The 26,513-nt window shown below is 48.9% G+C and overlaps 1 protein-coding gene and 1 pseudogene across 1 annotated transcript in view; both read right to left on the minus strand.

Annotated features, from left to right (window-relative positions):
* Positions 1–398: 398 nt before the first annotated feature.
* Vps35l (VPS35 endosomal protein sorting factor like) overlaps positions 399–26,513 on the minus strand; it is a 105,749-nt gene continuing 79,634 nt past the window's right edge. The window contains exons 27-31 of the mRNA XM_050143380.1: positions 23,715–23,854; positions 10,732–10,897; positions 4,441–4,559; positions 1,207–1,353; positions 399–677 (exon numbers count right to left, since the gene is read on the minus strand). Of these exons, the coding sequence (XP_049999337.1) occupies positions 579–677; positions 1,207–1,353; positions 4,441–4,559; positions 10,732–10,897; positions 23,715–23,854 (671 nt within the window). The 3' untranslated portion in view covers positions 399–578. The remainder of the gene's footprint in view (positions 678–1,206; positions 1,354–4,440; positions 4,560–10,731; positions 10,898–23,714; positions 23,855–26,513) is intronic.
* LOC126502419 (uncharacterized) lies at positions 11,980–12,095 on the minus strand (annotated as a pseudogene).

Genomic DNA, 26,513 nt, shown 5'->3' on the forward strand with positions numbered 1-26,513 from the left:
TTCCCAGTCTCAGATCCCTCCCTGGGGCTAAGAACCAGAAGGCTTCTTGGATAGTTGGAATTTTCTTTGGGCCACCAGCTCAAAAATAACAACACAGGGACTCATTATTTATGAAAGTTTGGCCTGAGCGTAGGCTTTTCCCCAACTAGCTCTTATAACTTAGATGAACCCATTTAAATCCGTCTACATTCTGCCACGTGGCATTGCCTTTATCTGTGTTGCCCATCCTTCCTCCACGTCTGGCCAGCAACTCCACATTTCTTCTTCCCAGAGTCCTCTCTGCCCTCAGAAGTTCCACTTAACTGGCTCTTTATTACACCAATCAAAGCAATACATCTTCATACAGTGTACAAATATCCCACAATGCTCTTGTGCAAACACACTAAGACGCTGCTATCTGAAGAACAAGACTGAATTTTAATGCTTTGTCAACCCCCCCCCACCTGCTGTCAGAAGGCAAAAGCTTTAAATCAATCTGTATAAAAGTAAAAATAACAAAAACTAAATTTCAGGAGGAGTTAGTGGCAGCCAAGTAGGTCTTCCAGGACAATGGCACTGGGGCCCCCAAGGGCAAGTACTCAGGTCCTGGTTTGCAGAGGGAGCCTCAGGGCCAGCTCCGTCAAATGATGCATGTCGGGTTGTTTGCTCCGCTTCTTGATGTAGTCCAGAGTCTTCACCTAGAAAAAAGAGCTCCATCTTGTATTTGGCTTCACGGCTCTTACCTGGGGGCTGGAGCCTCTTCTGAATTGGCCCTAAGTGAGCTTACCTTGCCTAGCTGAAAATGGGGTGTCTTCTGAGAAGCAAAAGGGTAAGATTGTAACTTACTCCTAAAATCAGACTCAGGGATCAGGGGATGAAGCTCAGTTGGCAGAGTGCTTCCATGTTCCCCAGTACCACAAAAACTAGCTAGAGGAAGGAGGATCAGAAGTTCAAGATCATCTTTGGCTATATAGCAAGTTTAAGGATAGCTTGGGCTACCTAAGACTTTGTCTCAGAGGAAAAGAATCAGACTTGGCTGTGATCAGAAGTAGGTGACATTTTCAAGCAAGTAGTTTTTACTGTGAGTGACTGGGGATGCTTTCTAGCACTAGGGAGTCACCCAAAAGAGTTTAGGGGTCTGGCTCAGGGGTGACGGGGCAGCTTGCGGTGCTACTGATGCTGTATCAATGTCAGTGCCAGAGGGCTGGCAAGGGCCCTGGTGCTTACCATGGTCCTTGTGTCTGCACAGCCATGCCTCTGAGCCAGGTGCCACAGGTTGACAGAGAGTTGGTTCAGCTTGTTGTTACGAAGGTCCCCATGGGCCAGGATGCTATTGAAGAAGGAGAGGCCCAGCAAGCTCTGGCGCTTCAGGGCCTGGAAGAGAGAAGGGAAGCTCTGACTGTGGCCTGGTACACTGGATGGGCTCAGTGTAATTGTCCTTATGCCAACTCTGCCATGTGTTTGCTGAGCCCACCCTGCCCCTGTGAAATGACAGTGAGATGCACAACACATGGCGAATGAGGACAGAGGCACCACAAGCTCTGAGCTCTGCTACACACCGGGCCGTCACCATGGTTAGGGGAGACCCAACAGTCGCTGGGTTGGGGAATGAGGCCTAACAGCAGAGAAAAGGCTGCGCTTCAAGCACAAGTCAGGCTGGAAGGCTGCCACGTGGCTCTCAGCTGTGGCTCCAGCTTCTGCATGCTGTAGTCACTACTGCTGATCCTACCAACTACGCTCCTGAATTGGGCCAGATTTGGCTTCTACAAGAAGCACCTACCGCAAGGCATGGTGTGCATGCCTAATCCCAGCTCTAAGGTAGAGGCAGAGGGAGGGACCAATCCTAAGTCATCTTCAGCTCTATAGGAAGTTGGAGATCAGGCTAAATGAGAAAATAAAAAATTTGAAAAAAAAAAAAAAGGAAAAAAGAAAAGAAGAACAAGCCTCCCAACACTGTGACTCCAGGCCTTTCAGGAATCTGGTTTTGTTGCATGACCTGCGAGGCACCTAACCAAAGAAACATTTAACCCACGTGACTGGCTTTGACTGACAGATACGACAGGGAAGAAACAGTGGTGCAGCAACAGCTCAGGTAAAAGAACACACTTCCTCAGGGAGCAGACGATGATCACAGAGAAACCATGTCCACAGGTGGGCACCTGCTGTTTCAGGGTGCCCATGGAACTCGATGTCATCGGATGCTGGCCAGGCCTGGCAGCCCTGCATGCCTGCTCTAGTCCACAGCAGCGAACAGGCACCAGACACTCAGCATATGCTAGCACCTTTGCTTCACACGTCACATCTCTGGGGCTGGCACATTCACAATGTATGCTGGGTAAGCTTTTCCAGCATTTTTACGTGTGCAGTAAGGCAGGTTCTGCTCGGAGGGCTATTGCTGATGGAAATCAGGTGTCTGGGTAGGCCCAATCTAGTGATGGAGCCCTTCAAAGATAGAATAAAGGTCTGGCCAGAGTCAGGGACAAGCAAGGAGAGAGAAAGGCCAAAAAGGCTGAGGACACAGATTTGTAAAGGGCTCTATGTGAGCACAAAGGCCTCTGTCAGATCCCCAGGACCCATATAAAAATGTGGGTGGTGGCACACACTTGTAATTCCAGTGGGGAGAAAGGGTCCCTGAGGGTCACTGATCAGCCTGCTTAGCCGTATCGGCAAGCCCCAGGTCAAAGAAGATACCCAACCTCAAAACTTGTAGCCAGAATAACACCCAACAGCTGGGCATGGTGGCACACGCCATTAATCCCAGCACTCAAGAGGCAGAGGCAGGCGAATCTCTGGGTTCTAGGCCAGCCTGGTCTATAATGCAAGTTCCAGGATAGCCTGGGCTACACAGAGAAACCTTGTCTCAAAAAACAAAAACACCACCCAGCTTGAGAATGAGGGGGCTCTTCCTCCCTCATCGAACTCCCCTAAAACACTCAATTTGGGTTTTCAAGGCACGGCATCGTTTTATGTGTCAGGGATGTGAAGGCACACTGGCAGACAGTAAAGAACGGCAGCTGTGTTCAAGGAAGGGCATCGGCTCGTACCCCAGGCTCTCTACAGGATTTTAATAGAAGAGAGAGAGAGAGAGCCAGAGAGAGAAACAGAGTGACAGAGAGGGAGGGAGGGAGAGCCAGAGAGCAAGCTCTTTTCCTGTGAGAACTGTCATTTCCAGGAAGCTCTAGGGACTCTACACCCGAACAGTTTCTCCCAGCTCCTGCTTAAAGCAGAACTCAATCCTTCACGTGACCTTACAGGACAATCCTGGAACCAGGGTGGTTCCCAAGAGGAGGGCATGGGACAAACAGGAATACTTTAAGTGCTGGGCTCCCAGCAGCAGGCACCTGTGAGCCGGTTTGTGTGTGTGTGTGTGGGGGGGGGGGGGGTCTGGCTGGAGAACTGACAGAGGCACTGTAAACATGGAGGCTAGTAGGTTCAGTCACACTCAGCCACTCGGCATCAGCTCACATTGCAGGCCATCTGTATCCCCCCTCCCTTCTTTATTTTTTATAATGTTTTTAGGTATTTATTTTATCTACATATGACTATTTTGCCTATATGTTTGTATGTACATCAGAAAGTGTTGGGTCCCCTGAAATGGATGGCTATGTGCCACCACGTGAGTGCTGGGGACCAAAACGCAGGTCCTCTAAAAGAGGAACACGTGTCAAGCCATCTCTCAGTATTTTTTTTTTTTTAAATAGGGTCTCTTTCTGTAGCTCTGGCTGTCTCTTGAACTCAGAGATCGATCCGCCTCTGTCTTTCAAGTGCTGGGATTAAAGGTGTGTACCACCACACTTGGCAAACCTATTTTATTTTCCATACAGCCTCAGATTACTTAGGCTGACCTCAAACTCTCAGTGTAGCAAACAATGACCTTGAACCCCCCCCCCCCCGCCCCGTCCCCCCCACTCCCCACTCACCTGGAAGTAGCTCTGTAGACCAGGCTGGCCTCATCTCCTAGCCTCTGCACCTGTGCTGGGATTAGGCAAGCCGACCTTGAACTCTTGATCTCCCTGCTTCTAACCCTAAATGCTGGGATCACAGGTCTCTATACCACACTGTTTTAAACTACACGAGGGATTAAACCCAGGGCCTTGATACATAACCAGTAACCTTAATGTCTTAGTCTCTGAATGCTGCTAGATCACAGGTGTGTGTTACTGTGTGCAGCCTTTGTTTGTTTGCTTGTTTGTGACTAATTGATACACAATATTGAGGGGAAGGGGACCTGCAAGACTTGTGGGTACCAGAGGCTGGCGTGAGCTGAAATATGGGTGTAGGGGAAGTACTGCGCAGGCAGAGAATAGCCAAGGCCAAGACTGGGAACCACCACTCATCCAGATTTGTTTCCCTTCCACAATGGAGCACTATGTGCCCTGCGATGCTCCTGCCCTCTGGAGTGTTCCGGCCCCGCTGAGCCGCCTCCAAAGCGTGTGGCAGGTGGAGCGGGGAGGTACCCACCTCGTCCCTGGCCAGGATTTTCAGGTGCTCCAGGATCTGAGCCATCACCACCTCGCAGAGCTTGCTGTTCTCAGCCAGGAACTTGGAGTCTCCCCCGTACAGACTGTCATTGGAGTCAACTGGTTGAACAAACAAGGGCAACATGTGACATGGGATTGGCAGATGGCAGGAAGGCCTGGTAGGGAGTGTGGGAACGCCAAGGTGACCCACTGGCTTTAGGATTCACTAAGAAAACACCTAGCCCAGGGCCTAGTCTGGGCCTGAGGCCAACAGTCTGGAAGTCATTCCCAACTGGTCATGCCTGGAGGAGACAGCCACAATCACAGTGAGCCACTCTCTCCAGCTGCCAGGTACTGTGGCAAGCACTCACTCCGTGTCATGTGAGGATACACATAATGAGCAGCAGGAAGAGTTGGCATGCACGTCTTCAATAAGAGGGGAAACTGAGGCTTGGGAGTGGGCCTAGCTAGGATATTAAACTGGGCGGTCTGATCCCAAAGCCCAAGTTCTTATCCACTGCATCCTTAAAACCAAGTGGCTAGCTTTTATAGTTCCAGAAGGTTCTATCTATACTACCAGGGAAGACGAGTATCAACCATCTCACTTAGATGCAAACCTTGAGAGCAACATTAATGACTTATATGCCCACCAGTGCCAATGTGGCATGAGTACACTTTCTTAAAGCCTGCTCCACAAGATGGAACCCATGCCCGCTATCACATCCCACAGTCCCTTTACTCCCAACGCTTCCATGCCTGACAGTGTCTCCTTCTTTAAGGCAGCAACTCACTCTATAGTTCAAGCTGGCCTGGAAATCACTCCCCCCAGGATGGCCTCTAACTCATGGCAATCCTCCTGCTTCAGCCTCCCAAATATTGAGAGCCAGCATGTCCAGCTCTTTAATAAAGCCACTGCTTGGCCACCTCCTATATGACATCCACTGCCTAGAGAAAGGCGGGTTCAGTCAAGGATGGCTTGCATACTGCTTCCTCTTTCTTCTCCCCTTCAAAGGGCCTGGCCCTGGCTGGGCAAAGGAGACACCATGCAGTCTGCTGTGGTCAAGTTTGGGTTTTCATTTAAATGATAAACTCATTATTTGAGGATAGCTCTGCGGCTTTGTCTGTGGTGGCTGACCCCATCCCCTGCACAGGGGCCCAGAACTGTTCAGTTAGTCTCCACTGTGAACACATGGGCTGTTTGTTTTTGTTTCTGCAGGGCTGGGGGTAGAACCTAGGGTTTCCTGCATGGCAGGTGAACACTAAGTTGCCCTCCGATCTCTCTCTCTCTCTCTCTCTCTCTCTCTCTCTCTCTCTCTCTCTCTCTCAGCAATCAATCTCAAGTGTCACTTCTCAGGAGCTGGTCATCTTTTTTCTTAAGACAGGGTCTCTTAGTGGCCTGGAAATCACTCATTAGTTCAGGCCGGCCAGTAAGCCTCAGAGGTCACCTCTCTTTGCAGTCCTAGAGGTCCTCATGCTTGAGTTACCAGTGCTTCACCAACTGAGTCATCTCCCCTGTCGGTCCTCTTCTGTTGGCTAGCACCAGCCTTCATAAACAAAGAAAACAGTTTCTGCCTTTCAGAACTCATTCCTTCCCTCCGCACCAACACGAGCTTCTATTCCCATTGTTTCAGCTACAGTAATGTAGTCCTGTTTAAAGAGCATGCTAGTAAGCTCCAGCTCTACATCCTGCTGGGATGTAGTTGTGCTTCCTATACCCTTGTGTTATCCCTCTAAGGAACAACTGGGACGGCTCTCATCTCAGTCACACTTCAGAGGAGACAACAGCCATAAGAAACACAGAAGGGCCTCCAATTTGATCCTGTTGTACAGAGGAAGAAAAGTCCAAATGAGGGAAATGAGGGGGTGAGGGTACGGATAGTCCTTCTCTGGGTATGTCACAATCTCTTAGTGACTGCACAGAAACAATCCCCAGATGTGGTCCACAGGAATGGGAAGGTGTTCAAGAGTCCAAGAACAAGGAAAACCAGGCATTGAAACTCTTGAGTGCATTCCAGAACAGCCAAGACTATACAGAGAAACCCTGTTTGGATTGAAAGAAAGAAAGAAAGAAAGAAAGAAAGAAAGAAAGAAAGAAAGAAAGAAAGAAAGAGAAAGAAAGGAAAGAAAGAAAGAAAGGAAGGAAGGAAGGAAGGAAAGAAAGAGAAAGAAAGAAAGAAAGAAAGAAAGAAAGAAAGAAAGAAAGAAAGAAATGACCTTTTGGGGTCAGGCATGGTGGTGCACACCTTTAACTGCAGCACTTGGGAGGCAGAGTCAGGCCCCTCTGAGTTTGAGGCCAGCCTGGTCCATCTACATAGCTGAGTCCCAGGACAGCCAGAGCTACACAGTGAGACTTTGTCTAAAAAGAAAAAGCAGTCCCCTTTGGGAGTGAAGAAGATAGATGACTCAATCAGTAAAATGACAGTCCACATTGGATCCCCATGTGAAAAATCCAGGTGTAGTTGTGCATGGCTGTAACTTAGTACAAGGACAAAGGAGGGCAGAGATAGGTGGATCCTAGAGCAGCTCCCTCTAGCCTGCCCCGCCAAGTGGTGAGCTCCAGGTTCAGAGAGAGACCCTGTGTCAAAAAGTAAAGTCTCGGAGAGGACAATATAGACACCTGACACTGACCTCTGTCCTCCACACACGTGAACACATACCCATGTACACATGCGCGTGTGTGTGCGCGCACACACACACACACACACACACAATGTAACAACAGTATATATAGGGCTGGAGAGATGGCTCAGAGGTTAAGAGCATTGCCTGCTCTTCCAGGTCCTGAGTTCAATTTCCAGCAACCACATGATGGCACACAACCATCTGTAGAGGGATCTGGTGCCCTCTTCTGGCCTGTAGGCATACACACAGACAGAATATTGTATACATAATAAATAAATAAACATTTAAAAAAAAACAAACAACAGTATATATAATGGAGCCCCTCCCTACACAGAGTGGAGTCATGTAGCTATGTGTAGTTCCTAATTTACAGTTTCCCAGGAACTTTTAAAAGTTACATTCCTTTATTTTATGCATTCACTGGAGTTTGCATAGATTCCATGGAGAATGAGCAAACCTGCGCATAACTAAACTGAGAAGAAAACATCAGGGGTGTGTTATGTTCATCTCTGACTGCGACTTCAGAACAACATTTTATTTTTAAAAAGTATCAGAGGTATAGAATAGCTGAATAAAACACCTGACAGTGGATAGCTGCTGCTTTTCACACAGACCCAACAACTGCAGACCCTTGGCTGCCCTGTGCCATGACAGTGGATACTTGCCTGCTTGTCACACAGACTTGTCAAACCATAATCCTTGGCCACTTTGTGTGTCTAGCATGCTCCCTCTCTACACATGAACACTAGCATGTTTTCCCTGAGCCACTTGAAGCAGGTACAGGCTCTAAGAACACAGAAAACAAGCAGCTCTGCCCTCCACCACTCCCAGCTCCTCTGACCACACGCAATCTCCAAGCTTACCCTGAACTGCCCTTTTAAGGAGACTTTTGGGATGACGGTTAACACTAGCTTGTGGTGGCACACACCTTTAATCCCAGCCTTTGGGAGGCAGAGGCAAGTGGAACTCTGTGAGTTCAAGGACAGCCTGGTCTACAGACTGAAATCCAAGACTGCCAAAGTATACAGAAAAACCCTGTCTCCAAAAACCCAAAAATTAAAAGTAAAAGAGATAGAGTTTAAAATAGAGCCATGTAAAGATGGAAAATACACAAAGAATCTGGATACTGTATGTTATTATGTTGTCTTTGAATTGTTTAACAGCTGAGGAAAGAGCAAGAGCTGCTAAAAGACATTTGATTAAAAATAAATGTTGCTGAATTAATCCAACATAAGTATTTTGAAAATGCCTTGACTTCAAAATTTAAGTCAAACGATATGTTACTTTGGAGAAGAGGTTTTGCTTTTATTTCCACAGGAAATGAGAGGCTGTGGATTCATTCTGAGTTAAGAAAAATCAGGTTTGACCAAGGAAGACCCCCCTGAAAAATTGGCCCAGATGAGCCAACATTACAGAGGACCTCTGTTGGAGTTTTCTCAGAGTTCTACATCCAGAACAGGCTCAAAACTGCTGGCTGAGATGATCAAGCCTCCATCAGAGAAGGGGGGAGTTGTGAGGACCGCTGTATCCTCACTCAAGACTAGTTTTACGCAATTCTGCCCTACGTGGCTTTGGGACCTCAGGAGGTGAGAGAGTACACAGGCTGGAGAAAGCTAGCTGAAGGGGAACTTCATCTGGGCAGCTATGGGGAAGGAACCATTGCTTGTGCTGGCTGAAGACTTCAGTGTGCCTGCTCTGTGTCACCCATGCTTTGTATAAGCAAGCAAACGAGTTCACTGGCTCCCCAGGGTGAACTTTGGCGGAGTCATACTTTGGCTTGTTGTTGGGGCTTATAAGGAGCAGGCAGATGTATGCTCCTCCCCAGGGAAATCATTTTTACAATAGCAGCTACTGAATGAGGTCAGCTCATCACTGGGTTCTGGGCTAGGATCTGAGGACCCAGTGTGGGGCACAAGGTTGACCTGGCCCACCTACACAGACAAGTGAGGCCATGGTAGTAGTAAGTACTTGGATGGACCAGCGCCAGGTCATGGGATCCTAAATATGGGGATTTTGGGTTTAGGATGTATTTTTTATGTAGACTAGGCAGGGTCTCAAACACTTAATGCAACTGAGGACGACTTATGTCCAATCCTCTGCCTATCTGGGATCAGGTGAGATTATGCAATCAATTTGAGGCTCTGTGGGTTTAATTCACTAGAAGACGTAAAAAGGAGTTGGGAGGGATACAGGGAGGCTGCTCCCAAACAAGCACCAGCAACAACAGAACAGATGGTAGCAGGTGGGAGAAAGAGACTGCCCCTTCCTCTCAGCATTGGAACGGTGAGGGCTGGCAGGCCTCCACACCCTCCCGAAGCTCAGGAACAGAACCCCACACCAAAGCCCACCTGGACTGGGGTGAGGCGAGCCAGTGGTGACACTCATCTACCTGTGTATTCAACAGTGATCCAAGGGTGCTTCTGCAATCCCAGCACGTGGTCAAAATGACTTCAGGCACTTGTCACACACACACACATGGCTGGGCAGATGGCTAATGGCCCGGAGCTTGCCTACCACATATAAGGCCCTGGGTTCCATTTCCAAAACCACACACACAAAGCTGATCCTACAAATTGCCAGGCTTCTTCCTGGGGAGACTCAGTGGAGGGTGGGAAGTGGTTCAGGAATACAGGCTCTTGGGCTAAGACACAGCTCAGCTGACAGAGCGCTTGCCTAGCATGTGTGAAGCCCAGGTTCAGTCTCCAATACTGCATTAACTGGGCATGCTGATAGATACCTGCAACCCCTGCACTCTGTGCATAGAGGAGGATAGCAAGAATTCAAGGTCTAGGAACACAGAGCAGCCAGACCCACAGAGTGAGAACACACAAAAAAGTTCAAGGTCATTTCCAGCTATAAAGTGAGTTTGACACCAGACTCACGAGGCCCTGCCTGGCTGGAGATACAGTTCAGTGGGTAAAGTGCTTGCTGCACAAACAGGAGGACCTGAGTGTGGACACTGTCTTAGTTAGAGTTCTATTGCTGTGAAAAGACACCACGACCACAGCAACTCTTACAAAGGAAAGCATTTAACCGGGGCTGGCTTGCAGTTCAGAGGTTAAGTCTATGATTGCCATTGGTGAGACGCAAGAGCAGGCAGGCATGGTGCTGGAGGGGTAGCTGAGAGTCCTACCTCTTGATCTGCAAGCAGCAAGAAGAGACTGAGCCATACTAGGCTTAGCGTGAGCATCCAAGACTTTAAAGCCCACAGAGACACACTTCCTCCAACAGGGGCCATACCTCCTGATAATGCCTCTCCCTATGGGGCCAAGCATTCAAACACAAGAATCTATGGAAGCCATTCCTATTCAAACAACCATATATATCAAGCACAGATGTAAAACCTGGACATGGCAGCATGTGCCTGTAAGCCCAGCAAGTAAGTACGGGGTGTGATGGGCTTGCAGAGAGGCTGGCCAATCTATGGAGCTCATTAGCCAGCCAGATTAGCTAGATTGGTGAATTCCAGTTCCATGAGAGACCCTGACTCAAATAAATAAGGTGAAGAATGATTGGAAGGCACCCAGAGTCAAGTTCAGCCTCCATATGCACACACACAAATATGTACACACAACCCATGTGCACACAAACACTAAGAAGACATGGTGAAACAGTCCCTTCGCTGTCCATGAAATGGGGGCTTGCTGAGGGTTGGTTGGGATGCTGGTACCTTTGTCTATGTGGTAAAGATAGGTATCCTGGCTCATGGCAGACAGCAGGTGCAGGACAGAGGTGTAGATTCGGATTTTGTCATCACTATTGTCCTCCCAGGTGTAGTCCTGGATCACGTTGAGAAGTTCTCGAACCAGAAATAGGATTCCGTGTTCTGGATGATCCTGGTAGAGAAAAAAACATGACAGATAAACCCAGCTATGAAGCAGAAGACTTAAAGCACCCATTAACGCAACGTTTCCCTTAAGCAGCTGTTGGGACTAAAAGACTCATTGCTTCTTCATTCGGGCAGGGCCACTCAGGAGCCTAGGCAGACAGCACAGAGAGAGAGTGACAAGACACACCTCACCCACTGATCATGCATTTCAGGATGGCGGCATGAGCAACAGCCTCCCATTCGGGTCCAAAGAACAACTGGCAGTCACCTGTCAGCCCAATAGCCTGTGCTTCCGTGATTACTCCTTGAGTTCCCATGCCCAGCTGTGGAAGCAGATCACATCTGTCTAATTACAAAGGAGGAGTGTGGGTCCTCAGCAGATGGCACGGCAGAAGCCATTGCACTGACTTCAAAGACAGCCCCACTCCCAAGGATCCTCACCCACAGCAAGGGTTGACCTGGACTCCCATGAGAGGGAAAACCTAGGAGAGTAAAGTATGTTTCTCAGACACTACACAGAATCTTTCCAAAAGAGAGTTGCAATGCAAAAAGGTGGGTGGTTTCAGTTCCATCCCCAAGGTGGCTTCCTGCTGACACTTCCCAGGAAACAAATGCCCAGCTGCCCTACCAACCCCCACACAATCTCTGCTGCCTGGGTCCAGCCACACCTCTCCTACTTGTAGGCCAGGCACAGTATTGGGCCCTAGCGGGATACACTCAGGTCAAGAGAAAAAGGTACAAAGGAGGATTATTTTCGCAGCTGGGGCCAGCATGAGGCTGGGCGCCAGGGCCTGGTGCCAGGAGGATGCTGCTATTATCCCAGGCTAAAAACGCAGGTGCAGGTAGGGGCGCTATTGGAACAAGATCTGCAGCTGGAGGCTGCGTGGAGGGACAAGGCCACTGGCAAAGCATGGCTGGGGCTCAACTGTGAGGTGACAGGCACTGCACAGGTATCCTCACCCACGCCAGTCTGCGGGCGGTGTCTCCTGTTGGCTGGATGGGTTGGAAGCCAGAAGCATCTCCAGAGGCCACTCTCCCTGGCACTGACAAGTGTGCAAAATAACTGGCACCTCGCAGCTGAAGGGTAAAGAATGCTCCTTGCACAAGTCCCAATCCAGTACCAGTTAAATGGAGGCAGCTTTGCCAGTCAACAAAAACATGCTTTTCCATGGACAGGAAGCCACTTTCCTTAAAGTTACATTCATTTTCTCCTCTGTGTGTGTGTGCACATGTATTTGAGTATTGGTATACACTATCATGTACACGCCAGGGCCAGAGGACAGCTTCAGGGGTTGGTTCTCTCTTACTACCAGTTGAGTACAAGGGAGTGAACTCTAGTCCTCAGACCTGGTAACAAGTGCCATCACCTGCAGAGCCATTTCACTGGCCCAGAAAGCATTTTTTGTATTTCTTGTTTTTGTTTGTTTGCTTGTTTGTTTTTTGCTTTTCAGTTTTTCAAGACGGGGTTTCTCTGTGTAGCTTACAGCCTATCCTGGAACTCGTGTCGTAGGCCAGGCTGACTTTGAACTCAGATCTCCTCCTGCCTCTGCCTGCTTCCCGAGTGCTGGGATTAAAGGCAGGTGCCACCACTGCCCGGCCCTTTTTGTATTTAAGATGCCTCACTATGTTGCTCAAGCTGGCCTTGACTTATGGTGCTTGCCTTTCAAGTAGATGTGATTACAAGCCCGGGGCACCAGGCCCAGCTTCCTATCTTCGTTCTTTTTATCGTGAGTACATCCTGCCATCTAAAAACGTCTGATTAAAAAAAATAAAAATAAAAATGTCTGATTTATGGCTTCAGAGAACTGTCCCGTCACATACGGTGGCCTCCGTCTGTCCTGCAGAAGACAGGTATTATATCTGCTACACCTGTGTCTGCCACACACTGCAAGATCTTCTCAATAGCAGGCTGGATTCTGATTTTTGCTTGTTTGGATTTAGGCATGTGCTTATGTGTGTTTGTGAGTACATGTTGGGTATGCATGTAAGTGAATGCTTGTGAGTGTGGTTCATGTGCACATGGCAGTCAAAGGCTAAAATCTGCAGCCTTCTTCAGTCACTCCCTACGCTGTTTGAGACAGCTCTCTTCCTGAACCTAGAGCTCACCCGCTGGCTAGATTGAGTGGCCAGCAAGCCTCAGGGATCTTCCTGTCTCCATTTTTCCAGTACTAGGCTCACAAACCCGCTACCATGTCTGGCTTTTCATGTGGATGCTGAGAACCAGGACCTAGGTCCGCATGCTTCTGGGCACCACTCACTGAGCCATCATCCCGGCTCTAGGGATAGCTCAGACTGGCTTTAAACTCATTATCCTCCTGCCTCAGCCTCTTCAGCACTTACTGTGACAATTGGCTGAATTCTGTGGAAGGTGCCTCCAGGAATACACGTGGCATGGCCAGGTGGGAGCATGTGCCCTGGCCCTGGCACAGTGAGTGGCATATGGCAGACCCCACAGGAATCATGTTGAGTCAATCGCCTTTGTTGACACCTTCCATGTGCCAGGCCCCGAGGAAGCTACAAAACTGGTCCTGAAATCAGTTATAGTGTTTTCAGTCCACCAGGCCTGGCCCTAACTCACCCATAGGAGTAGGCCTACACTTCCAGCATGGGAGGTGTGGGGGGGTCCCAAGATTAGAGTTCTGGCAGTGTGTCTGCTCTTAGCTCCCCCTCTTTGGATACACTGGGTATGTCTATGTGCTCAGGAAGAAGATGCGCATGGAGGGACTATTTAGAGCACAGGCATAGGGCTTTAAATTCAGACAGCAGTGGCCTGATCTAGTGACACTGCCCAGGGGTGAGGATTTGGGCAGAGAAGCTCGAGATGTGCACAAGCCACTCATATCTGTGGGAACTGTTCCTACTGTATCAGCAAGAAAGAGGATGCACGACGCTCAAGCATCCAAACAATGCGAGCTGTGTGCATCAATCTGAACCACCCAGGCGAGGTTAGTCAGTCCCAGCTGGCAGCTCACCGCTGCCTTCCTCTGCTTGCAGCTGTTTCTAACTAGGCTATTTTGTTCGGCTATGTGGATACTAAAATACATTTTGTTTTTTTAATTTAAGGATCTGCCTTGGGAATAGACCACAGTCAGAATGTTCCAGCAACTTCATTTCAACACTAATGTCCCCACCCTGTGGGAGACCAATGAACACAGTTTCAGAGAAGTAGGGCCATAGGAATTCAGGGAATGGGCTAAGATGAGCACTTCTATGGTTTGTTCAAAACCAAAGAGATGACAGGTTATGTCCATGGTGCACTTCCCGTGTTTCAGGGACTACAACATAATTTGTTTGTTTTAATATTTGGGAATGGTTCAATAGCTGAAGCCAAGCATAGGTAGATTATTTTTCTTTTTGAGACAGTGTCTTATGTATCTAGGTCTGGCCTTGAACTGGCTATACAGCTAAGAATAACTCTGGCCTTCTGGTCCTCCTGCCTCTACTTCCTGAGTGCTGGAATTTCACACATGTACCACTGTATCAGGTTTTCTGTGGATAGACCCTGGGGAGTTGAGCATGCTAGACAAGCAAGCACTGTACCAACAACTGAGCTCCACCCCAGTCCTGTATCCTTTCAAAGTAACACAATGATTTCAATGTGTGTCTAATATTAAACTAGTAATTTTGTTATTGCTGTTGTTTTGTTGTGTGTATGTGTGTGGTGTATGTATTTTATGTACACAAATATGTGCTAATGTATACACATAATTTAGTTGTTTTTTTGGTGTGTGTGATGTACATATTCTGTGTGTGGGCACACGTGTGCTAATGAATTTTGGTGTGGAGGCCAGAGGTAAGCGTCAAATGTCTTCCTTGGCCATTCTCCACCTTGTTTTTTTTTTTTTTTAATATTTATTTATTATGTATACAATATTCTGTCTGTGTGTATGCCTGCAGGCCAGAAGAGGGCACCAGACCCCATTACAGATGGTTGTGAGCCACCATGTGGTTGCTGGGAATTGAACTCGGGACCTTTGGAAGAGCAGGCAATGCTCTTAACCTCTGAGCCATCTCTCCAGCCCCTCCACCTTGTTTTTTTGAAACAGGGTCTTTCACTAAACCTGGACTTCACCAATTTGGCCAGACTGGCTGGCCAGTGAGGTCCAGAATCTGCCTATCTCTGCCCTCAGCCCCCTGCCCCTTTGAGACGGGGTTTCGTGGTTTAGAACTCACCATAAAGCAGAGGATGACCTAGAACTCTTGACCTTCCTGCCTTCACTTCCCAGATTAAGGCATATACCACCTGGTTTTATGCAGTACTGGTGACTGAGAGGGCTTCATGCGTGCTAAAAGCAAGCACTCTACAAACTTAACTGAAGCCCCAGTCCACACTCGGGTTTTTATTTCTTCTCCTCCTCCTCTTTCTTCTTCCCCCTCTGTACATGTTACATGGCATCCTGTGCGTGGGCATGCAGTGGCCAGAGCAGAATGGATGTCTTTTCTATTGCTCTCTCACTTACATTGCCTTGAGCATGGGTCCCTCAAAGCTGCCTGTCTGAGCGAGGCTGGTGGACCAGAGAGTCTGTCTCCACTCCCCAGTCTGGGATTATGGCATGCACAGCCATGCCTGCCTTTTCACATGGGTGCTGAGGAATCAAACTTAGGACCTCCTGCTCGCTGAGCAAGGGCTATTAGTCACAAAGCCATCTCCCCAGGCTGCGCATTTATATAAGGAAAAGGTGTTTGGGTTGACATGGTACTCCAGTGGGAAGATCCCCAGTGGCCTGGCTAGGTTCCCTCCTAGATGGGGCAACTCAATGCCAATGAGGTGGTTTCCATGAGGGAGCCAGAAGGTGAGTCCTTCTTTTTACTGACCCAAAAAAGGGCCTGACACTGTCCCCCCACTGTCCCTTTGAAGTCCCTGCTCTCAGGAATCCTCACTTCATCACACTCCCGGTGAGAAGAAATACTTGAGTCGTGATTGCTGCACTTCTAAGCAAAGATGGTAACAGCACATCTTTAAGTCCCGGCTGGGTCACTGACCGGCTGGAGAACTTCCACCTTACTGGGTGCTTGGTTCAGAGTTTCGAGTGCGTATTTATGAACTGTTGGCTGATCATCAAAAGAGGGGTATATGATTTAAATGACCAGTAAGGGCTGGGTGCCACAGAGCCAGAACACCAATGGGCTGGGAGCAGAGCAGGAAAGGGCCCCTGGGGTGCAAAGGAGACAGATCCCCAGCAGATTTGAGGCTACTGGAGCAGGTGCCAGTGTCTCCTCACTTGCACAGCTTCATAAGTCCTTCCCTTCCAGTCCCTCTGGGGTGCCCGACACCCCCATCCTACCTTTAGACTTCTCGCACACTGTGCTCCCTGCCATGAAGCCCTCTCCTCCCTCTGGGGTGCCCGACACCCCCATCCTACCTTTAGGCTTCTCGCACACTGTGCACCCTGCCATGAAGCCCACTCCTCCCTCTGGGGTGCCCGACACCCCCATCCTACCTTTAGGCTTCTCGCACACTGTGCTCCCTGCCATGAAGCCCTCTCCTCCCTCTGGGGTGCCCGACACCCCCATCCTACCTTTAGCCTTCTCGCACACTGTGCTCCCTGCCATGAAGCCCTCTCCTCCCTCTCTTCTCCCTAGCACCTAGTGCTCATTTTCCTTCTGGTCTCAGCTGAACACCCACCTTCTGGGGTGGGGCTTCTCGAATCACCCGGGAGCTCACTCTGGCCTTTGCTTTTCAGGAGGAACCTCCCACCATACCCACAAAGCCAACCAGCGATGACCTGAAGTCCTCCTTGGTGACTCCTTTGTCCCGACAATGCCTAAAAACACAAAAATACCCAATCCCCACGAGAGGGGCACTCAAATGTCCCTGCAGTGCCTGGTGCTTCTTACAGATGGAGTTGGTGATGTTTAACATTAAGCCTGACTTCCTCCATTCCCAGATTAGCAGGTACTTATGGACCAGGATGATAGAGAGGAGAGGGTGAAGTGGAATGTGGATATCTTGCTATCTTTATAGCTACTTTTAATAAGTAAAAAAACAAGAGAATGTGTGTCCCCACTGCAGCCTCAGTGACCAGGGCCAGAGAACAAGATCCTAATATTCTAGCTCCTACAAATCCCACACAAACTTGGGGCTCTGAAACCTCAACACTGACCTGAATGTGACAGTTCTACTTTATTTATCCTACCAGAAGTTGCTAAATGAGACTGTGCTGCTCCTGGAAACAGCTTCTCTGGACAGCAGGGAGGCACAGGGAATAGCTTCGTAACCTGGCACTGCAACCCACACCCCTCTCCTGACCATGCACTTAGCAACCTGTGTGCAACTTCAGACACCTCACACCCACCAACCTGTGTGTACATCTCGCTCCAAACAAAGAAACAAACCAATCTCTCCTCCCCCGAAAACCATCAGAAAGTGTCCCTTTGCGAATAGTTTCTGTCCAGGTATAAAGGGTGGGGGAGGCAATCAAGCCCGAACTTGCTTGACTACATGCAAAGTAAGACAAACTCTGTCCTCTACATGAACTTTTAGGAAAAATCTTCTATTTACTCTCTTTTGCCTATGCCTATCAAGTATATAACAAAAATATGATACTTTCTGAGAAGGTACATGCCCATGAGCAAAAGCTTAAATAATCCAAGCCTATCAATCAAAACAGCCACCCACTCCATACCCTTGAACAACCCAACTCCTTCTCTTGAGCCTCATATAACACTGGGGCTCCTGAGTGCCCTCAGTCATGTGGCTTGCTGTAGCTACCACATGATCTACCAGTTTGGTCTGGGTGTCTGTCCAGGTTCTGGAGAGGACATTAGCAAGCCTGTGTCTACGGCGGCACTGCTATAATGGCCAAGGTGTGGGATGAATGAATGCACAGAAAGAGAAGTCTGTGCACACGGTGGAAGCCTGGCAAGCCTTAAACAGTAAAGCCTGTTGTACGTGACAAGATGGAGGAAGCATGCGACTCGCGCTAAGGGAAACAGACCAGTCACAAGTACAAACACTGCCCGAGTCCACTTAGAGAAATCTAAAACCACCTAATTCATGACTCCAGGGGTGAACAGTGCGGAGGGTGGAGAATGGGGAGGTAGGGAGCAACAAGCATACATTTCCAGTTAAGCAAACAAAACACTCCCAAGATCTGCTGGTCACCATTTTATGTAAGGTCAATGACTCTGTACAGTCCTTCTGAAGCCTTTAGTTTAGGAGTAGAGCTTATGTTACATGTGGTTACCACAGGGAAATAAGATTCTAAAACAATAAAAACCACCCCACCCACCCACCCCCCCACAAACCTGTGACATGAAAGGGAACCAATCTGAGGTAAACAGGAGGGGGGTTGATTTCATGCAAAATCCATTGTCATGGCTCAGGTGTGATTCATTTGACTGTCTCTTAGCCATGGCTACTCAGGTGGGACCTCTCTGCTCACACGAAGAGCCAATCATCTGTTCCAAAGTCCCTCTGAGGAGAGGCTAGACTCCAGTCATGCCAGAAACCACACAAGTGCCTAACCCTATAGATACTTTTTCTTACACGTACATACCCATGAGGCGGTATAATTTCGACACAGAGTTTTCTTAGTTTCCTTCCTGATGCTGTGACAGAAACGCCCTGACAAGAGTAACTTAAGGGAGAATGGCTTTTTTTTGGCTACCGGTCCAGCACAACACTTGGGGAAGTAGAGGCAGGAGGAACATGAAGCCCCTGTGCACATCATATCCACAGCCAAGAGCAGAGAGCAACGAATCAGTGCCCACTAGTGCTCAGCCCAGGCTCTCCACCCTTACAAGTCCAGGATTCCCTGCTACAGATGGAAACGGTGCTGCGCAATGGTTGAATCTTCCCCCAAGACATGTCCACGGCCGACCTGACCTAGACAATCCCTTCTAGATGATTCTAGGTCGTGTCAGGTTGACGATTAAATCTAACCATCACCGTAGGAGATTAACAATGACTAATTGTAAATTAGAATAAATTTAACAACACACAGTAACAAAAGATAAGATGTTTTCCCTTTCTAATTAAGTTGAAAACTTCTACGTTTTCGCAGAAAGGACCACTCAAGGGTTTCTCTTCAGCATATCCCAACAGTCACTAAATTTATGTGCTCCGGGCACTGAAGCAAAAGAAATGCGCTCACAGACTGGCAAGCGACCTGAGCCTGATACAGCAGGTGGCACACACAGGGCGGACCCACTGCACAAATGACGATTCACACTCGGATGGGTGACATCTCATCGCACCGTGCAGAATGGCCCACAGGTGAAAATGGATGGTTTCTAGAGCTTTCTTTTTCATATTTTTAGACAGAGGTTGGAGACCGGCAAGTGAAAGCGATGGGAAAAGTCGGGACAAGCTGCTTCTGTACAGTGCTATCTCTGCTGAGCGGTGACGAGCTGCTAACCCCGGATGGCCCTGAGCAAAGCAAGCGTCTGACACACTCCCCAGGATCACATCATGTGTGAGGGCCCCTGGGAGAGACAAATCCAGGTTCAAATCCCTGTTCTGCTACGAGGCTACTACACAGCCCAGACAGTCTTTTCAGTTCTAGGTGTCTATAAATGAAACAGATTCATTAATTCCTACTTTAAAGGGTTCAGGGAGGATTCTCAGAGGCTCTGTAAGTGCTGATGAAGGGCTCTGGCATGTTCTTGGGGTCAAAACTGGGAGATAGCTCAGTAGGCAAAGTGCCTGTTATGCAAGCACGCAGCCTGAGTCACATCACCAAGACGCTCGGAAAAGCCAGGAGCAGACGGTACCTGCACCTGTCTGTGCCCACCGTGCTGGGAGAAGAGGCAGATTTGGGCTCACTGGGCAACCGTTCTGTCCTAATTGGTGAGCTCCAGGTTCACTGAGAGACCCTGTCTCAAGAGCTGAAGAAGAGATACAGGGAAGATACTGATGTTGACCTCTGACCTCTACATGCATTCCCCCCACCCCCCAAATTAGTCTTTATTGATTATTGCTGGGTCTCGCCAAAGTGCAGTCTTTGACAGCAGGAGAAGCAACGAAGTCCCACTCCGAGCAGAAGATGCTCTCTTGATGCCTCTGTGCCAGGCTGGCATCTGGAAGGAGTTTTTAAACGTGTCTACAGATACCCAGGGGAGCTGGGGAAGGTGCATAGCGGGCGTGTCTGGAGCAGCTGCTCTCCAGCTGTGGCTACCTGACCAAGTCATGGAATGCCAGCCACAGGCAGGAGCTGACTCCTCAAGGAGAACGCAAGCCTGTGTTTGCTTTCACAATCGACCAATATTTTGAATGTGGAAAACTCATTCCAAGTGCTTCCCATTGTCCCATGGGAAGCAAGTGTGACTCCAGGCTGCAGTCTGCTCTCTCTCTCTGGCCACCAGCTTGTAACCCCAGGGAAGGGTCTCTGGTTTACACCATGCTTTCATAGCTATGGTTTCATTCAAACCACACAGCAGTCCTGCAAGGTGGGCCTTATGATGACATGTTTGAAAGATGACAGGTGAGACTTGGAGGAATTAAAAAAACCATCTCCTAGGCCCCAGAGCTGTGAGGTCACTGGGTCGGAGACTGAACCCAAGTGTGTGACTCTGAGGAGAAGCCTTTCAGAGAGACTCTAGCCACTCTGAGCACACGGGAAGCCTGTATGCAGGCTGTGAAGCACCCCAGTTAACCGCCAAACAACCAACATCAACCGCTTCACCGGAAACCTAGTTTTCTCCTCTGGTCATCTTCTATGACAAATAACCAGGTCCTACAGAGAGGGAGGCACTGACCAAAGAGCCCTGGGATCAAGTGTCGATGGAAGAGACTCCAGGAGCCCCTGCAGCTCTGCCTCGACCCCTGGCTCCTCCCCAGGATGCTGCCAACCGCTGAAGGACAAAAGCCTCACCCAAGAGCAGGTCTGTGGCTGGGCCTCCCGGTCCCCCTCTGAGAACTTGGAATCTGAACAGAGAGAGCCCACTGCTGAGTCATTTTTTGTTTTCTCAGCTTGATGGAGATACATAATCCACACAGGGAACAATACACCCATTCAGGACATACAATTCAGTGACTGTTCGTGTATCCAGAGTTTGTGCGGCTGTCACAACTGACTAAAGAATATTTCATCACCCCCCCCCCCAAAGAAACCTGGATCCCGACAAGTGCTGAGTCACTGGCACAGCCCAAATGCGGCATGACATTTCTCCAGGTTGGGTCCCTCCTAAACCACTCAGGCCATGACCTCCAAACGGCCAGTTTCAGTCTCCTGAGAGAGATGTTCCAAGGGGGAGCTCTAGGAATGTGTGTTCAACAGGGCAACTCTGATGTAATCTTCTTGAGGAGAGGTTTGGGGGTATTGTGTGGATATCTGGTTTGCAGTTTTTTTCTTTTTCCAGAGGCTTTGAGATAGGGTCTTGCCTGACACTCAGAATCTCCCCGCCCAGGCTTCCCAGTGCTGAGAGTCCAGGAGATGTACTCCAGTACCAGAGTATACCACACCAGCTGGCCGGGCCTGCTTTGTGCCCCCTCCCTGTGGCAGCCAGGCAATGCCTATGGTTTCTTGGGGCTGTTCAAGGGAATTGATCATACAAATGCAGCTGTATGGCTAAAGCTTTGGTGGTCAGAGTTACCGCAGTGCTCTGTAAGGAAGGGAGCAGGCTGATATTCAGGTGATCTCTCAGAAGCAAGGTGGGTGCTTTTTGTCTCTGCAGAGAGGACTTTAGTGAAGAAGTATGCTGCATGTCTGTAACTGGGCTCTGGGGTGAGGGGTGTAGTAAGGTAGTGAGCTGCATTCTGTAACCCCAGCACTGGGGCGGTGGGGGGTGGGTGTAGTAAGGTGGTGAGCTGCATTCTGTAACCCCAGCACTGGGGCGGTGGGGGGTGGGTGTAGTAAGGTGGTGAGCTGCATGTCTGTAACCCCAGCACTGGGGCGGGGGAATAACTGCAGTAAGAGGATTTTGAGTTCCAGATGGCCTGGCCTACAGAGTGAGGGTCTTAGAGAAAAAAAGAAAAAAAAAATCAAAAGACTGATGACAAGATATGAGATGAGAAAGAATACATCCAAACTCATGTCAGGAAGCAGGTGGGATCCCAGTGAAAGACAGGGGCTGAGAACCCCAGTTATGGGAAGCCTCCAAGAATTCCTACTGCAGGACTCCCCAAAGGGCCCCAGTTCCTTCTAGCCCAAGAATGACTGCTCATCTGTCAGAGCCACAAGGATCCCAGTTTCACTGTTTACTGTTCCAAAGAATCCTGCTACCCAGAAGGTTCACTGTGTGGCTACATTCTGCGTGCTCGCTCAGACCTCACCCTAACACGGGAGCTGGCACAAAGACCACCCTCATTTTATGGATAGGACACACACATAGGTAATCGCTGGACATGAGAGCCAGGAGGAGGAAGAGCTAGTCCCCATTCTCACCATCATGGTTCAAGGCCACTGAGCCCTTGTATCAGCAGAGTACAGTACACTGAATGTCAGTGCCCCCTCCCCAAAGATAGGCAGAAGCCCCAATCCCAATCAGATGCTGCAGTGGTTAAGTTTGATTGGTCCTTGAATCAGCTAAAAGACCACCTGGTTGGCAACGGAGTGATGGCTCAGCAGTTAAGAGCTCTAGCTGCTCTTTCAGAGGACCCCGTATGCTGGTTCTCAACTGTCTACAACTCTAGTTCCAGGGGATTTGATACCTTCTTCTGGTGACTGTGGGCACCAGGTATACATGTATACACATACATGCTAGCAAACATTCATATAAATAAAATATTTTAAAGACATGCCTGGTCTGTAAGGGCATTTCCTGGACAGATTAATGGTACGGGAAAATTGTCTGTAATCTGTCAATCATGTTTCAAATAAACGCTGATTGGCCAGGCAGGAAATATAGGCAGGAAAACCAGACAGGAAGTAGAAATGATACAATGAGAATAGGAGAATTCTGGGAAAGAGGAAGTTGATTCCTCCCACTCCTGCCCAGACCACTGAAACAGCAGGATGTGATCTGCCCCACTGAACAAGGTACTGAGCTACATGGCTAACATAGATCAGAAAAATGGGTTAATCAAGATGTGAGAATCAGCCAGTGAGAGGCTAGAGCTAGTGGGCCAATCAGCTTATAATTTATGGAGACCTATGTGCGATTTTCTTTGGGGCTAAACAGTTATGGGGTACCGAGCGGGACAGAAAACAAACAAGCAGGCCTGACCCTCCATGTTACAGATTAACTGAGACAAAGAGCCTCCTCCAGGTGGACAGCACTAGCGAAGAGCAGTGCTTCGTTTCCTATCTGCCTTCTGCTGTGAGTGCATCCACCCTGCGGCTGCCATCCTTCCGCAACATCAGAACATGGCTTCCTCGGTCTTCCAATGTAGACAGAAGAGTGCAGTGCACTCTCCAAGGACCTTCGAGGTCTCTAGTGCCAAGCTGGGGACATCTGAGGAATCCAGCTTTGTCGGCTGAGCAGCTACTAGGTTCTCAGCCTCTCCAGGGCACCCGTATATACAAGCCCATCTAATAAATCCCCTTTGTGTTACATATCCATCCTTTGGTCCTGATCCCCTAGAGAACCCTGTCCAATACACATGGGGCCTGAAAGGTGATAATTAGACTCCAGAGGATAACCCAAAGGGCCAGCAGCAACTCTGGCTCTCACGTTCTGCCATGTGATCATGTCTCAGGAAGAGGGCTGCCAATGCCCTGAAGAGGATCCCGGCAGAGCCAAGCTGGCCCCTGACCACAGACTCTCAACCTCAGACCTGTGAGAAACACACATTTGCTACTGAAGCGGCTCAGCTTCAAGCTCTCTGTCACAGCAGTCCACGCTGGCAACGATGGAGCCAGTTGACAGAGGCTTACACTTTCAGGCCTCGGGACACTAAGGCAGGGTGAATAAAGACCACCCGTGGGTCCTGGGAAACATACCGGCACAATCAATAACGTAGAGAAGAAATTGCACAGGAACTCCAGGAGGAAGGGCTCCGACGGCCGCAGCTTCCCGTCGATGCTTATCATCTTCGGGACTTCTGGGATGAGGCCAATGGCAGCTTTGAAAAACGCATCAGCTAAAAGAGAAAAGTCAGAAGATGAGCACTGTGGAAAGTTCAAGCTGGGCTTTTCCTTAGACTGGCCGGGGGTCAGCCTGAGAGCTGCATGTTAAGTCAGGCAACCTTGAGGGCTCAGTTCAGCCGGCGAGGCCAGAGGAAGGTTCTTCAAACCACCATAGATGAGGCATTGCTGTTACTACAGCAACGAGGAAAACCTGCAGCTAAACAGCCTTAGATTGAAGGACTGAAACAGACGGAAGACTTTTATAGACGGTCTAGAAAAGGGCCCGAGGAGAAGGCTAAATCAGTGGAGTGCCTGCTGCATAAACACAAGGGCTTGACTCTGGATGCCCTGTACCTCACAAAAGCTGAGTGCGGCAGGGTGTGCCTGCAGTCTCGCACCAGGGTTTCCCTGCAATCCCTGCACCAGGAAGAGCAAAAATAGGAGGATCCCAGGGGCCTAATGACCAGCCAGTCAAGCCAACCAATGAGCTCCAGGTCCAGTGAGAGGGCCTATCTCAAAAAATAAAGAACGGTGAAGCAAGATCCTTGACATCAACTTCTGGCCTCCACACATGTTCCAAAGTAGGTGCATATGCACACACATGTGCACACACCCACATGAACATGTATACAACACACACATATACACATACATTAGTCACCTGAGCTAGGCTCTAGCCTGGTATGGATCAATGAGTCCTTATGTCCACAAGAATGGGAGGGCTGTCACCAGGGCCACTTGAAAGATAAGAAATAAGGGGTGAAGTAAGGAAGGACTCACTTTACTCCTGTGTAGGTGGCAGGTTCTAGAGTGGCCGGCAGAGCTATTGCTTGGAGCCTGGTCTAAGTCTCTTCTAGCACAAAGATGCTGAGCTAGGGACTATGCTTGAGGATGAGGCAGGAGGATAGGTGCTAAGGCACAAACCTGCAATCCCATACTCAAGAGGGTGAGTTAGGAGGACCATGAGATCTAGATCAGCTTGGGCTACATTGGAATATTGTGCTAAAAAGAAAAAACATAAGCCAACACACACTGAGCTGTCGTGAGTGCGCACATACACACATGCAAGCACACGCAGAGCTCTAGAGACTTCTAACCAAGTAACATTTCCAGAGAATTATTTGAATTACTTAAAAAATAAAGATATTCAAAGAGATATAAAAAGATCTGTAAAGTAAGAGGGCTTCCAAAGATGGGAGAAAGGAAGGAGAAGAGGAGCGAGCCGGAGGACCATGTCCCTGGGGAAGCTGGAGAGGGGACTTCTCTGTAGACCTGCCAAAGTATTGACTTGGCCAAAAGTATTGACTTGGCCAGAGAAAACGGCTCAAGGCAAAGCACTGGTCTGAGACATAAACCCTTCTACTGCTCAGCAACATCAAATGTGTTCACGGACCATTTTGTTTTCCACCAGAAAATGACTTCCAATGACCCGCAAGAATGCTGCAGCAGGGTGCAAAGCCCCAGGTTAAAGCAGTAACCCCAACTGCATGCCTGAGGGGCTGGCTTGATGGCAGATGTTGGCTGCCCAAGGAAGAAAGGCCATGGTTAACAAGAAAAGCATGTGCCTGAACTTGAGAGGGCCTGTAACTTATCTTCTTTCTTCAAGGAAACATAACACACCATGGAGAGGAGGGAGCAGCCTGGCAGGGAAGCACCTCTCCCAGCTCCAGCCAAGGCACAGGGACCATCTTGGAAGAAGAGGCAGAAAGAACATAAGAGCCAGAGGATGGGAAAAGGTGCTGTGAGGTACTGTCCTCTGCACATGACGTGGCTGCCACACTAAAAACACAGCTTCTGTGTTACCTGCACAAGACCTGCATAAGATCAGGCCAGTCAAGGTCCCAGCACAGAAGACAGCAGATCGTCTCCAGGCCCTGTGCTTGACTGAGAAGCTACTGGCAGTCGATAGCATTGGGAGAGGTTCCCCATGCTCCAGTGGACTGCCCCACGTCTGTGTACAAGGGATTATAATGTACTAACTAGACTCAGCAGGTTACCAATAAACAAACAAACAAAAGCATGAAGTCGGGAGGGGGATCATACCATGGGGACAGGAGGGAAGTTGGAGGGAGAAATAGGGGCATCAAATATGATTATATTTCATTGTATATATGTACAAAATTGTCAAAAATAAAGAAAATATTAAATACATAAGAAACTCTAGTATAATTATTTAAATTGAAGTTTTATGTTATATATACTTGACCATAATAAAAAAAAGACAAAAGAACCCAAAATATCCCTGACATCACCCCCTTCCCAGCCCTCCCAGAGTAGGCAGGTGCCTAGACTCCACCATGTCTGGCTGTCTCCTACAGAAGGTCACAGTCCCCATGCCTGGTGACTCTGTTACCCTAGAAATGACCTGAAAATCATGAGCAGAGTACTTCGCAGTGGAAACTAAAATTCTGCTCCAAACGACGTGGAGGACCATTTATATTTTTCTATTTATGTGTTTGTTACCAGTGGCCCAGAGACTGTGCCTATTATTATATCCCATTAAAGTGGCAGCAGCTTTGTCCCTTGGCTCCTGTCACTCACCCCACCCAGTTCCTATTCTAATGCAGGAACTCAAACAGTTATTTAAGGGATAGGCACACACGGTTCCAAGGCAAATTCTTACTTCCCAGAAGGCACACCCCAAGAAAATGTCTGGGAGACTTCTCCATGTCA

Source organism: Alexandromys fortis, unplaced genomic scaffold, assembly GCF_014885135.2.
Source record: "Alexandromys fortis isolate MF-2015 unplaced genomic scaffold, M_Fortis_MF-2015_v1.1 scaffold_45, whole genome shotgun sequence".
In the NCBI taxonomy this organism is placed as follows: Eukaryota; Metazoa; Chordata; class Mammalia; order Rodentia; family Cricetidae; genus Alexandromys; species Alexandromys fortis.